General features: G+C 41.7%; 2 protein-coding genes across 3 annotated transcripts; both read left to right on the top strand.

Annotated features, from left to right (window-relative positions):
* The first annotated feature begins 1,887 nt into the window (after window positions 1-1,887).
* Window positions 1,888-12,683, top strand: ppp1r26 (protein phosphatase 1, regulatory subunit 26). 2 transcript variants are annotated; one of them, XM_086054047.1, is made up of 5 exons: window positions 1,888-2,089; window positions 5,191-8,066; window positions 10,747-10,849; window positions 11,795-11,844; window positions 12,556-12,683. In XM_086054047.1, exons 2-5 carry the CDS (start codon window positions 5,221-5,223, stop codon window positions 12,626-12,628), a joined length of 3,072 nt encoding a protein of 1,023 aa, XP_085910173.1. In that variant the 5' UTR covers window positions 1,888-2,089; window positions 5,191-5,220; the 3' UTR covers window positions 12,629-12,683. The 2 variants fall into 2 exon arrangements, with proteins under 2 accessions (XP_085910173.1, XP_085910174.1); XM_086054048.1 differs by lacking the exon at window positions 12,556-12,683 and adding an exon at window positions 11,907-12,156.
* On the top strand, window positions 12,590-14,253 carry mrps2 (mitochondrial ribosomal protein S2). The gene is made up of 4 exons (XM_086054049.1): window positions 12,590-12,736; window positions 12,924-13,010; window positions 13,333-13,453; window positions 13,607-14,253. The coding sequence occupies exons 1-4, from the start codon at window positions 12,712-12,714 to the stop codon at window positions 14,151-14,153; spliced, it is 780 nt and encodes a 259-aa protein (XP_085910175.1). The 5' UTR covers window positions 12,590-12,711; the 3' UTR covers window positions 14,154-14,253.
* Window positions 14,254-14,757: the final 504 nt, after the last annotated feature.

Here is a 14,757-nt window from a genome sequence, read left to right as displayed (position 1 = left end):
AACAGTATGCAGTATGCAATACAAATCGGCATCTTCAACTCAGTTGTCCCTCAGAGCTCATAGCTAGAGCCACTGCTAATTTCACATTTCTTCATATTACTCACCATCACCCCTGAAGTCATCCCATGAATTTGTTTTGGGGTGTTTTCCTTCCTCACGTTTTGCTGTCACAGAATTCTTATCCTCTTTCGACAATAATTCAGTTTATTGAGCTAGTTAAACACCTTTTTGGGGAGGGTGGGTGTTCCATTCAATCAAACTCTATTTGAATGTGTTCAGGGTATGTGACAAAAAATGAATAAGCAAAGTTTGAATTCCGACAATTCCGGGGACGTCCGATCTTTGAGGCGGCGTCCATGCTTTAAAGCTAGGGTGTCAAATCATTTTTGTCGCGGGCCATATTGTTGGCACAGTTTCCCTCAACGGGCCATTATGACTTTGAAACCATATAAATGTTTTATCGCCTCATCATAGAATTACATATACACAACTTGGTGGAGAACTAGTTTTGAAATCAGTCAAGAATAGTAGTTTGTTCAATTATTCCAAATGTTTGGTTATCAAAATATACTTTTAATATGTCAGCATTACTATTTTACACATGACAATTAGAAATGTTTGTAAAGATTTTAGAAAGAATCATAGAAGTTGACGCAATTATTAGTTTTCACGAGCCACATAATGATGTGGCGGGCAGGATGTCGCCCCCAGGCCTCAAGTTTGACACCTGTAACCTATCTGATGATTTGCTTTACTTTTTTTATTTCGATTTGTGATGCAGTGAATATTATGTAATAACAAAGTGTGTAACATCAGCTTGAACAGTAATAGTAAATTAAGTAATACCACTCTCTGAACTGAACTACCAGGTCTAGACTGAAACATCTTCAACTCTGGTGTTCTTCAGGGCTCGTAGCTAGAGCCACTGCTAATTTCATTTCGTCATAGTACTCATGACGGAACCACTATTCTTTTTTGTTGTTAGAACAGGTTTTAGCATTAGCATTCAGAGTGCAGCTATATTCTTCATTTGTTTTGACAGTCTGTAATGTGTCGTACACTTACAGTTTACGCTTTGACTTTCCGTCACTGGTTCTTTTTAGTCGATGAAATTCAAAATATACTCCATATTCTGTATTCTAGTACTAGCGTAGTACACAGTGAGCTTGCTAATAGACTACAGAAAATAATAGATGTGGTATTGTCGCTGAGTTGTCATGTCATGTCATTTTCCAAACCGCTTATCCTATACAGGGGTCGCTGAGTTGTGTTTTTGAAAATTATTTTCCAATTAGAACTTTAAATATAGTGTTTTCCTCATTTGGATATGCTGCAATATACAAAGGTAAGAAGAATTAAAAACACCGTGTGTCATGTACAGGGACAACGCTTAAATACACACTTGGGTTGTATTTTACAGTTAATCCAGGTTCCTCTTATTGCATATCCATGTCATTTGTGGTGAGGACACTTATATATTGTCATTTATTTTACATTTTCTTGACACTAAAGGTAGGCACTACTTAGTTAGAAACGTAATTTAGTGATATTAAACAGGTACTTTTAGCCACACTTGTATAATGTAATGGGCTCAAACACAAGGTATTATTTCAACATGTTTCTATTTTATGTTTTTCTTGTTACTTTTTTTGGTTTAGTGTACCTAATCTAACGTTCAGTGGGTGTATTTTGCCAATTGTCTTTCTTTAAAATGATTTTTTTACTAAAGTGTGCTAAAACATATCAATTTTACGTCCAAAGTTAATTTAAATCATTTTTTAAAATTATATACACTGTTTAGTTTAGTTACTGTTTTAAATCGGAGTTATTCAAATATTAAATAGCAGCAAACACATTTTCCGTAGGGTGGAGGTGGTGGAAGAAAACTGTAGCCATATTTGAAAGGGGTCCTTTCGGCTAGAGCCAAGTAGCAGCCGCCCGCCCGCCAGTCGGAGGAGGACGCGACGTCGACAGAACCGCGCGGCCGGTGCTCGAGCTCAAAAAGCGGCCACTTGAATCACCATCACCCCGGTGTTCAGCACCGCAGGGCTCGGATGCTCACTCTTCGCATTTGCTCCATTCTCAACCGGTAAGTTTTCACTTCACCTTTGTGGATTTTTTGTAAGTTCTCCAAGCGTGGCGTGGTAACTGAGGCTGGGGGTGTCAGTACAAAGGCTTTCTTAGCCGGAGAAAATGCCGGGGCTGCGGCAGCAGAGAGGCCCCACTCCCGCCTTTCTACTGGCCGTCTTCCTACACCCCCCACCGCCACCATATTCTCCGCCGGACACGCTTACCCCACCGTGAAGCAGAATCATGTATTTGAACTGTTTTAATACATTTCGTCACTGGCAGACAACCGCTCTGCGCGCAGTGAAACATGGTAGCTTTGCGGCGTCTCGTAGCTCCCCCACGCCGAGAAGCCGAGCCCTCGACGCCGCTAGAGTATGACTAGGAGAGCGAGGGTTGCTCCGTGGCAAAACGTCCCGGGTGGTGGACATGACGTGCCTTAAACGCCGTATAAACGTAGTCTATGGTGGCTTTCTCCCAAACGTGAAGCAAAGTTAGGAAGTTTTCTGCTCTGTTTTATTAGCCTTTCCACGTCAACTCGCGGGGCTCCATGGGCGAGCCATAGCCGCTTGGTGCAGTTGGTTTCCGGCCGCCTCTGCGGGGGTGAAGCCGGTCATAAATATGCCTCAAACTCGAGCCCACTTTCCCCCTGCTTTGCATTGTTGCAATTAAATAGTCATTGAGGAGGGAGTGGGAGTTTAAATTTAGTGGCGGTGTTTATTTCTGATGGCGTGGATGTGCTTTGGATAGCCTGGTCACGGTGGTTCAACATCGGCCGCCTCCGGCTGGGTGCTGGGTGAATGAAACTCGCCGACTTCCATATTAGCATCCACTGCAAATCGTTTGAGTCATGTAATGGAGGAACATTTAGCTCTGCTGGAGGTTATGTTTTACTAGTATGTTATGTTTAGAACTATTCCACTTTTTTTTTCTTTTTTTAAACAAGACTAAAATTCTGGTAGTGGCAGGTGCCTCTCTTTATTACAATGAAGTTCCAGAATAGGCTCACTAAATAAACAAGACTCTTTCTTCCATTGACAATTAATACATTTAATAAGATGGCAACGTGTTATTTTGTCAGACACTGCTCAAATTAGATTGAGAAATGTGATTATCTCTGGCTCTACAAAGTACAGTACTATGTATTGGGGAAAATAATATCTACAGTGTATCACAAGAGCTATGGAAGGAGGTGAAACTGCAATAGTAGTCTTGTAAAAGGTACATACAAACAAATGAAATAACTTAAAAGATTTAACTAAAACGTACTTATTTACAAGTTACGAAAAACAAAGTAACAACAACCAGCTCCATTCTTGATATAGTTTAACACATTTTCATGTCAATATTCATGTCAAATTTTTCAAGTGCAAGTACCATTTTATGACATCATACCGGGGTGTACTGAATCCAACAAAAGTTTTAATTTGCCTGTACATATCTGTATATAATCGTACACATTACAGATAATTTTCGAATGGCTGCTATCATGTAATCGGAAATCGGCTTGGGGAAAAAAAAGAAAAAGAAAAAAGTAAACATGATGCGGATATTTGAGATGTCATAGCTTGTGCGGGACGTGTGCGTGTGTTGTGCACATGCGTGAGGAAGAGCGCGGAAGACGTGTGTTGTTGAACTACTGGGCTCCCCCTCTTTGACGACGTGCGGCAGCCGCACTGTTTGGAGATAGCTTTCGCCTGCATCTTCTGACTACGGTTAGGTGACAAAAACAGGAATGGATAACACCGATAAAATTAACATTGGCCGTAATTCGTGATGTACGGTGTACATGTTTGGAAAAGGTTTTTCCACCTGTACAAATTATGTCAAAAGTGTACAACTTGACAGGTATGTGACAGACATTAGCTGTCATTTGTACCACAAGTTAAAACAGAGTGAACCAACACAGTCTCTGCTGGTTGTTGGCAAGTAGCGTCCATCATTTTTGTATGGGCCAAATGGTGCGCCAAGAGTCACAGTTCAGTATGTACCTTGATTCAAAGTCAAGATTCACTTGACGTTGGGTACAGCAAGGGAACGAAATGCAAAAAAACAAAAATAAAACATAACAGTTGAAATATTTTCTTTTTAGGAAATTGCAGAGCTGGGCACTTGGCCCTTTTTTGCCGGTCCGACCACGACCCTCCACCCTTGACCTGGGTACCCTTCCGGCCATGCATAGTCCAGCCATTTTTAAAGATTTTTCAGCCCCCACCCCCCGCCCCAAAAATGGGCATCCGGGCGGGCCGGAGGGTCCGACCGGTCCGGCCCAGGGTAATTGCATCATCAATTGTTGGGCTTCTCTCTGACCGAATATACTTTGGATGGGATCTCAGTACATGTGTTATGCATGATACGTTGCTTTTTTCTCGTTGACAAGATAGTTTGTCTATGCACAAGACAAGAAACCAAGTTCCTGAGTCGTTTCAATTTAGGACCTCACTGAATAGTTTATTCGAGTGAAGCCTACATGTGACTATTTTTTCTACTTTGATTATATTCTGAGACATGCAATGTTTAGGTGGCATGTTATTTATTTGACTTTTTGCTTAATTAAGTGTTTGGAGACCGCTGATTCTTTTGATCTGTTAAAAACTGTTACTTAAAGCTGTTTTTTCAATTATCTTTGTGACTGAGTAATTGTTGTATTGTGCCAGCAACGGTTTTGTATTTCTTCATGCTTTTGAAAATATATATCGATTTTTGGCAAAATTACGGCAATAATATGGCTGGGGTTTTTTTCAGATAATATTGCATGATAGCAGACACCATAAATAAATGGAAAAATGTACAGGTATTCCATGTGATCGGAATCGGTATCGGCCGATCCCACTCATGCATGATCGGTAACGGTGTCATAAAACCTGATCGGAACATCCCTAGTTATATCATATATTAGATATTGGTTCTATTTATAGCATTGAAGCTATATATAATATATTATAGCATTCAAATATTTACCGTAATTATTACTTCACTACTGTGTCAGAGATTTACTAAAGCATGTTACTTTGCCAAAGTAGGAACAGGACTCGGTCATAAACTATTGAGGACCCTCAGTACGTGTTTGATTACACACCAACCAGTTTGTCTCAATTGCTTTTATCTTTGTTTTCTCCTCAGATTGAACAATGTGACACCAGAAGGAGGCAGATGCACTCCCAATGGTCCACAATTTCACCTCACTTAAGTAGAATGTACTTGATGAACGCGCCCACTGTCGCAGCGCCTCACACTGAGTGGAGAGCATGCGGACCGCCCGGAGGCTATAGCATTCCTGTCTGCTTCAATGACTCGGACACTGAGTTGTCCGCAAGGGGTTCTTCTATCTCAAATAAGGTCCAGATGATCATTGAGAGCCTTAGGAGCAGTCAGTCCTCACTCGAAATGAGCGACGAGGTGGAGGGGAATGTGCTTCAGAGACAGGACGGGCCTCCCCAGGCCTGTAAGGCAGCGGTGGGTTCCCTCATGGCAGCCAAGTCCAAAACAAAAAAACGTCCAGCCGGTGTTCCTTTCAAGGACAGTGACCAGAGTAGTGATAGTGATGACTCTGTGGACAAAGGAATCGAGGAGGCCATCCTTGAATACCTGAAGGAGAAAGACGGCCATAAACACAAGGCAGAATCTTTTGTCCAATCACCCAAGCAAACCATTCCTGAAATGAAGTCGGAAAGCCAGGCCTTTTCCATAATGAGAAGCCACTTTCCCAAAAGCGTCATCCAAGCGACACCAGCGACTGTACCTGTAAAAAAGTACATTAAACACAAGGCCTCGCTCCACGAGGCCGCTGTCAGGAACTCTGAGTTGGCTCGCATCATGCTGCGAGATCAATCGACAAACTCCATAAAGCGAAACAGTCTGGTATGCAATATCAAAGTGGAAGACGTTTCCAACGACTCCAGCAGCGATGACGGCATTGAGGAGGCCATCCAGAGGTACCAGATGGAGAGGATTGAGCAGCAGACGAGGGGCGACACTTTCAAGCAGCTTGCTTCTGTGGAAGAATCTGACTCCTCTAGCGACGACGGCATCGAGGAGGCCATTCGCAGCTACCAGCTTGAACAACTCCGAGAGAAGTGTCCTCCCAAACCACAAGATAAGTCAGCGTCCAACGCCTCCGGAAGTACAAGCATTGACTACGCTAAAAGGCACAAACTCCAAAAGAAAAAGAAACGAGCGCAGAAGGCAGCAAACTCAGTGCAGCCGCCATCTCCGACTCTCTTCACCGACTCGCTCAGCGTCAGCCAGAGAAGCAAAGGCAATGGTTTGCTCTCGTTCAGAGTCGAAAGCTTTACTGACCAGCGTAGCCCGGCCATCCCGAAAGCCAACACCACCGCTGAACTCATGTGTGCTGAAGCAATCCTGGACATCTCCAAAACGGTCATGCCTGCAGCCTTCATGTCGCATCTGGACGTCGGGCCAAGTGGCTGCGGCTTCGTCGGACCCCCGCAGCAATCCACAACTGCGGAGCAGGACAGCGACGGCAGCTCAGTTGACAGTGAAGATGGGATCGAGCAAGAGATTATGAAATTTCTCGAGCAGAAAGCACAAATGCTCAAACATCTACCCCAAGAACCGGCGATGACAACGACACAAGAAGTAAGTCAAAAGAAAACCCCTAGGTTGTCCTTAACAAAGAGGCAGACGCACAAAGACAATACAAACTCCTGCATGTCCGCCGTACATCCATCTACCAAACCTTATTTTAAGGCACAAAGCCCGCCGGTGGCCTTGCAGAGATCGCAAGACAAGACGGAGCACGGCGGAGACAAGAGCAGCTCACTTGACAGCGACGAGGATCTCGACACGGCCATCAAAGCCCTCCTCAAGACAAAGAAGAAGTCCAAGAAGATGACGAGGTCAGAGCGCGATTCCAGAAAGCGCCCAGTGCAGGAAGTCGAACAATCGCGAGCAGCCGCCAAAAAGGCAAAACTTGATCCTTCAGCCAAGCTTACTGCTTTGACAAAAGCCCACAAAAGGAAGAGCGAGTCCAAAGACACACTGGGACCAATTAAGAAGACTGCTTTGCCAAGTACGCCCGTCAGCAAGAGACACACAAACTGTTGTGAGAATGAAGTCCAAGGCCTTCTGCCCACAACTGCTCAGCCGATAAAAGAAGAGAGCAGTTCGGTCGATAGCGACGACAGCATCGAACAGGAGATCCGAAAGTTCCTCGCCGAGAAGGCTGAGAAGGTTTCCGAGCAAACAAACGATGACGCCGAGGCGCCCAAGAATGGCACCGCCGCCGTGGACTGCGCCCCCCTACCATGTGACGTTAAACGGGAAGATCAGCTGGCTGAAATTCCGAGACAAAGCGTCAGTTCTTTAGGTCAACCTCAAAACAAACCTGCGTCCGTGACACCAGACATCTCAGCTGTCCCTGCGGTTGCTCCGCATTGGTCCTGCAGCCCCAGAACTTCGGCGTGGTCGGCTCGAGCTGAGCAAAAGCCGCCAACGCCTGCGAGGGCCGACAACGGACAAACCGAAAAGGTCCCGGCTCTGGATCAGTCCATCAAGTGGCGCCAGAGTTTCGGACTCCCCATCGTTGATCCAAAAAGTTTCAACCGAACGCAGTTTCATATCAGCTCGTCCAAAATGACAGCCAGTCCGTCACCGGCGTCTCTGCATCAAGGGAAGGGCTGTGAAGTCAAACCTCCCACGCCGGCCTCTGTCTGGTCCTCTGCGAGACACTTGTGGTCTACAGACAAAACCGTGAAGACCCCCGTGATTAGCCCGGCTTTAAATCCCTTCTCCGCCGCGGTTTCCGCCAGGCAGCATCAGGGCGCGGCCAGCACAGTGCACGTGCCACGAGACAAGAGCGTATTTGTCGAGCTGGAGTCGGGTCGGACCAACCACGTCCAGGTGCAGAGCAGGCAGAGCGATGAGGGAAAGGCCAGGGCAGACGAGGGCAGAGCCGCTAGAGACGTTCGACTTGAAGGAGCTGAGGAGGAGTTTATAGATGAGTCAGAGGGTGAAAGTCCAGAGAAGCAGAGCACTTTGTAAGTATCCTTTTAGCCGACCGACCATGTCCCACACGGCGTCATCCTCTGTGTTCCTTATTTGTACGTCATTTAAGTTTGACCACCCAGGACTCTTGGGAATGCTGATGACAACAAGTGTGTGTGTATTGTGCCATGAAATTACAGAAAAGCAATACGGCCACATTTCGGCGTGCAAAAAAAAAAGAAAATAGGCGTCAGAGATTCTCGAAATAAAAAAAAAAAACACATCAATCCAATTATTATGTTCGGTTTGAAATATTACCATGTTATTGTCATCACCCGACACAACTTAATCCTAGACAGTTTTACAAGAAGCTAATACCAGAACTGATTTCGCAAGATAATGAACACAATTCACAGCAGTTTCCTGGTGAAAAAAGTATGTAAATGAGGAGCATTGTTTTGTTTGCTGGAGAATAGTACAAAAATATTGGGTGACCACTAGCTCTGTTATTAACTGATCTGTAACCGTGAAAGTGTTCCCATTTAAAATTTAGTGAAGGTCCGAATCAATTTGAAATTACAAGGTCACGATTAAAAGACATCTGGTTTAAACTACAGGGGGTCCCTACAGCGACCTTCCGTTCCTACTGCGGCGACGTAACCGGAATTTTTATGCAAGTCAGAACGTGCTGTAGGCTATCATGAACCTGTCCTACGCTAACACAATAATCAAGTCGATGACAGTAAATGCTTGCATGAATGTAAAATAATTTAAATTAGAAACGGCAAGTACAGTAGCAAGCCTCGCCTTGCTTTGTTTTTTTAATTTATTTATTTTTGTTACCGAATAATGTATAAGGTCATCTTGCTTTACGGCAATTTCAATGCAGAGCAGCTTATGATGATTACAACCGACAATTATAGAAAAATACACACTACCGTTCAAAAGTTTGGGATTACTTGGAAATGTCCTATTTTTTTTTTTTAAATCATTGTTTGTTGCAATGAAGGTAGCATTAAATTATAGTCTTTGTAGTTATTGTTAATAGGGTAAAACAGGACCTTTCTTTTAAAAATGACATTTCTAACTTACCCCCAAACGTTTGAGTGACAGTGAACTTTTCTGTCACATTTTAATTGACATTTAAGACGGTCTTTCATTGGCACTACATGGAGGCGTGTGGACCCCCTCCCCAAGAATTATAATAGCGCCACCCATCATCTTTTGTTAAGAGTTTGGCCTTGTCGCAGCTTGAGACTCGACTGGACTGAGTGACAACACAGTTCTATGTTTTGGCCTCAGACTTTTGTACTGTGCAGAAGGGCTGCACCATTCTGGTCGACCGTTTAAAGGCAAGGGAAAATCGTGCCAGTTTCGTATCCAGTCGAAAACTTGACACTGTGAACCAACGACGCCTCAGTAGCAGTGCACTCCATTAACCACAGATTTCTAATCTTTAAATATATCTGACTTATTTACAACAAACCTTTGCTTCGTTTTAAGGCAACCGCAAATCTATTCAAGTGCTACGACATACCCACGCTTCTTGTCTTCAGCCGTTCTGTTTAGACTGCCGCTCTGAGAAATGATTTATCAGTCGTCGTTTCCACGCAACCGGCTGATTGACTGATATACTATGTAACATATTTATGACAACTTCTGCTTCTTTTTAGCCAACTGCAAAGCTATTCACATATTGGACATGCCCGTGTTTGTCTCCAGACGTTTTGTTTATGACCCTTTGAATTGATTAATTAACGTTGATTCCACCAATTTCTTGACATATCTGACACATTACAACCTTTTTTTTCCACAACTGCAACAATATTTATGAGCGATGACGTACCCGTGTTTCTTGTCCACAGCCATTTTATTTGGCGCTCCAAGACTCGATTAATCGACAAAGGTTCTGCGCAATCGGCCGATTTATTTACACCTCTGATGCATTTGTTCCAAATTTCTCGTTTTTTCGTCTAAATGCATTCATTCTTGTCTTCAGCCATTTAGTTTGACAGTCACTCAGAGGTTATTAATCAACCGCCGATTTCAAGCGTTCAACCGATTTCTTGACAAATCCGACGTGCTCATTACAAACCTTTTTTTAGACGACAACGAATTAACGTGCTGCGACTGTTTCTTGTCTTCAGCCGTTTCATTTGACTGTCGCTCCAAGACATGATTAATCAACTTTCGATTCCATACAATTGATGGATTTTTTGACATGTGACATATTTATAACAAACTTGACAGCATTTTTGTAATTACCAACTGCAAACATTTTCACATACTTCGATGTGCCGCTTTGTGGCCTGGTTTGACATGTTTGGCATGGTTTAAATTTACTTTTTTCAACACTCTGTCCTTAAATCCACTTGTTGCAGTCCTCTCCGGTACCATTTTCTCTTCTTTCTGCCTTTTGTCCCCAGTAAAAAAAAACAAAAACAAACAAACGAGGCTTTTATTTATTTTTGTTTATTAAAAAAAAAAAAAAATACTGAACATGCTGTGCATTGCCAGTCCTGTAAATATTTTGTATGAACTCTTTTCTTCTATTTTCTTTTTTTGTTTTGTTTTTGCTGTGTCTTTTATCTGTGTAATAAAGAGAGCGCAATCTAAGCAACAAATTGTTTTTCAATTCCTACATGATACATCGCGTCGTATTCAGATGATTTTTCGAGGTGTAAGGGCGGGAGGGGACGGGTGAGTTTGACGTGATGTGACTCGTCCATGCAGGTCCATGTCGTACGCCATCGACCCCGGCTTCGTCGTTCGGCCTTGCATCGCGCTTTCCACGGAAGATCGCAGAAACTTGTTCCAGTGGAGATATCAAAAAGAGGTATCATGTCTTCTAAGAAGTCGTCGTCTCGTTTTACACCGAGCGGCCAGAGCCTTTCCTATGTTGCAGTTCAACTTCTATTTCCTGCTCTGTTGGTTCTCATCTCTTCATCACACTTTCCCCCCTTTGCCATCCTTCTGTTGTGTTATTACAACAAAACCACCAAAAAAAGCTCTAGAAAAAGCAAAACCAACTCATGCAGTTGTTTTCAGAATTCTTTGTATCTGCAACATGCAATAAAAAAAGGCTTTTTATTTCTAATGTCAAGATGAAGTATCACAAGGTTTGCTGATGTACTACAAAAATGTAATTTGAATAGAACAACAAACCTTTCATGCATAATTTTGACTATGAAATCTTAAAAAGCAGTTTGAACATGTTTTGGTCAATCAAGTGAAACTAAAAATCACAATTTTGGTTAAATCAATAGAACAAAAATCATAGAACTCAATTCAATTACAACATTTTAAAATTAAATGAGATTAAACATGAATTAGAAAGTACAATACAGATTACAATAAATCAGAATCACAAATGACCAAAACATTAAAACATGAGAAATATAAAAAAATAAATTAATTAAAATAAATCAGAATATAAATAAAAAAAATAAGATCACAAATGACAAAAATCAAAATGCATTAATTTAAAAGAATAAATGTAAATACAAATTATGTAAGTTAAAAATGGTAAAATGAATGCGCTTTTAAAAATGACAAAATATATAAAATAAAAACATTTACGGGTTGTGCACAATTACCAATTTTAATCAAACAGCAACAATATTGATACTGCTGTATTCGATACTCTTTTAAAATATTGCACAAAGCCATTAAGTAAATTATTTTTATGATCTTTATAAGGGCAGAATCTTGTATTTTATTGCATTCGCTCTTGCAGGTGTACCTAATGAAGTGTTTATTTTAAAAACTCATCTGTTTGCAGACCAAGTTGCTAAACGTCAAAAGAAAACTTCAGTTTGTTCCGGTACACAGGTACAGTGTGTGTGGGTGTGTGTGTGTGTGTTCAATGGCCTAATCATCTCATCTTTTTACAGGAAGATGGACGAAAGCAGAGTACCCTTTACCCATGAAACACGTTGAAGTGATATTAACGTTTGGCTTTATTTGCAATTTTACGTCACAGTTCCACGTTTGTACCTGTTGGCCAATGGGAGATGTGTTTTCTGTCTTTGTTTTCTCTTGCCTCTGTTGATAATGTGACCTTTACATCCCTGTTGCTGACGTTTGTCTGCCTTTGAATTGTTCGAGTTGTCTCTTATAATAACATCTGTTGCAGTTATGAGACAGAGTGAATGCTTGTTTCTTGATGGTTTTCAGCAAAAATGACACTAAAAATATATCACATTGCCCAATACAAAATACTACTGACAAATTGGTGGCTGTTAGGTAGTTGTAATTAGCTTCACTGGCACGTCGTTACCCCAACGTGCACCTGGCATCTGTAAAGCTGCCATTTATTGAATCTAAATCATTTGTGATTGTAAAAACAGTAATGAAATGTATGGGAAAAATGCTTTTACAGTGGAGCTTCTTTATGCGGTATATATTATATTATTACAATATTACACATTTTGCTGTGGGTGACTTAATACCGTATGTATAAAGAACAAAAGTAGTTTATAGTTGCTCATTTATTTGTAGTAACTACGTACAACATTTAAGTAATTATTCCCAAACGATTAGGGGAAACAACACTGAGGAACAAGCTGACGTGTTAGACCAAAACCTGCGCGTGGCAGCAGTCAGCCAACTGTAGCAAGTTCGTCAAAGAAGAAGAAGACGAAAAAAAAGAGGCAGGACGCATGCGCGCTATGTTGACCTTTCGTGCTACAAGCAAGCATGGCTACTCGTACACTAACCAGAGGTACAGTATTTCTTTAATATTTTGAATATACGTAACAATTTTTAACGCACTGTATATGTGAATTCGCTTGGACGTGAGGTAGATCCGTGTATCAACTCGCTAGGTAGACGGCGTCCCTCGTGTCATAACGCGGACGTGTATTTTTGGGTCCTAAAAACAGATTTGCTAAAATGTTGTTTTATTTCAGTGCCATGGAGGTTTCTACATCGTAGTTGCAATTATTCCACTGCGGCGTCCGTCAAATCGCCACTACCGCAAAGCGACAAAGTCTCGGGTAAGGTATTAAAATGTGTGTGTATGTATGTATGTGTGTGTATGTATATATGTATATATACATGTATGTATATATATATATATATGTTAGTGTATATATACATATAAATATGTATGTATGTATATATATATATATATATATAAATATATATAAATCATTAGCCTTGTGAAAGTTTGGAATAAGTGGAAGTGCTGCAGGAGTGACGTCACTAACATTTTTAATGTTTTAAAATAGAATTGTTGTGTATTGTTTTTAAACTTGATTCTTTTATGAATGTGTACTCAATAATTAAAATTGTTTATTAATATTGTTATTATTGCAGAAGAGATTATGAAGCATTCCCTGGAGAAGCCAGACTTTTTCCGCGTCTCTGAGCTTTTCACGGTCAAAGACTTGTTTGATGCCCGAGTGCATCTTGGCCACAAAAAAGGATGCAGGCACAGGTGAGTTTTCACTCATGTCATGGTTCTGCAAAATAATTTGTAAGAAATTGTTATATTTTATCATTCAAAAAAAAAGAAGTGCATCCTTACATAGGGTGACTAAGATGCTAATTCCACAGTTGAAACTGGAGTTCAAAACATTGTGCATTTCAGGCTCATGGTCCCTTACCTGTATGGCTGCCGCTTGGACCAGGACATCCTGGATTTGGACCAGACAGTGGAGCACCTGCGCCTGGCCCTCAACTTCACGGCGCATGTGGCGTACCGCGGCGGTGTGATCCTCTTCATCAGCCGCCGCCGGCAATTTGGTCACCTGGTGGAGAGCACCGCACGCGAGTGCGGCGAGTATGCCCACACGCGCTACTGGCAGGGCGGCCTGCTTACCAACGCACACGTGCAGTACGGCACCGGTGTACGCCTGCCTGACCTGCTGATCTTCCTGAGCACGCTCAACAACGTGTTCCGCCCGCACGTAGGCCTGCGCGATGCCGCCAAGATGAACATACCCACGGTGGGCGTGGTGGACTCCAACTGCAACCCCAGTCTGGTCACCTACCCTGTGCCCGGTAACGACGACACGCCCGTCGCCGTAGAGCTCTACTGCCGACTCTTTAAGATGGCCATCCGGCGCGGTAAGGACAAGAGGAAGCAAGTGGAGCTGCTCTACGACCTAACGGCGCCCAACTTGCCCAGCCCGTAACCCCCTATTATTTATTTAGGGTTCAATAAAAGACTCATCATCATTCGTGTTTTAATTTCACTGTATGTATCATACTATTAAATAAATTTGTTTACCGCTCTGTGTTTTGGCTTGTTCATATGTCATGGAGGGTTAAGTAAATTATGCTGATATTTATTTCTTTTCGGACCAATTTGTGTATTCCATGACATTTTTAATTTGTGAATGGCATTTAGATTTTGGGGGAATTAATGAGTTTTTATACAGTGTTATATATTAAATGACATTCAATTTTAATGTAAGGACACTTTTGTTAATGCAGTAAATATACTTTTTAAACAAATGGCAATTAATCAAATCATGTTTAAAAAATGTTAGAATGCAGTTCATGTAGTCAATCATAGTCTTATGATTCAGATGAGAAATTAGAATTTCATTGGGGTCAAATTTAATGACAGTTACCTGAATTTATGTTTTTTATTTAATGGTAGCCTAAATTTTTAATATGTCACATGTATTCAATTTCTGTTATTATTTAAATGCACTTCTTTAAAAACTTGACTAAAAACTGTTGTTTTTTTTTCAGTGACGTTTTAAGAATTCAGATTTTTTTTAACAAATTTTA

This window comes from Filicampus tigris, chromosome 15 (assembly GCF_054856515.1).
Source record: "Filicampus tigris isolate MCC_2025a chromosome 15, RoL_Ftig_1.0, whole genome shotgun sequence".
Lineage (NCBI taxonomy): Eukaryota > Metazoa > Chordata > Actinopteri > Syngnathiformes > Syngnathidae > Filicampus > Filicampus tigris.
This window is presented reverse-complemented; position numbering and strand designations above follow the sequence as displayed.

Coding starts and splice junctions, on each gene's coding strand:
- ppp1r26 (XM_086054047.1), top strand. CDS start 5,221: ATGCACTCCCAATGGTCCACAATTTCACCTCACTTAAGTAGAATGTAC. Junction 8,067..10,746: donor CCAGAGAAGCAGAGCACTTT/GTAAGTATCCTT, acceptor TCGTCCATGCAG/GTCCATGTCGTACGCCATCG. Junction 10,850..11,794: donor AGTGGAGATATCAAAAAGAG/GTATCATGTCTT, acceptor ATCTGTTTGCAG/ACCAAGTTGCTAAACGTCAA.
- mrps2 (XM_086054049.1), top strand. CDS start 12,712: ATGGCTACTCGTACACTAACCAGAG. Junction 12,737..12,923: donor TACTCGTACACTAACCAGAG/GTACAGTATTTC, acceptor GTTTTATTTCAG/TGCCATGGAGGTTTCTACAT. Junction 13,454..13,606: donor AAAAAAGGATGCAGGCACAG/GTGAGTTTTCAC, acceptor TGTGCATTTCAG/GCTCATGGTCCCTTACCTGT.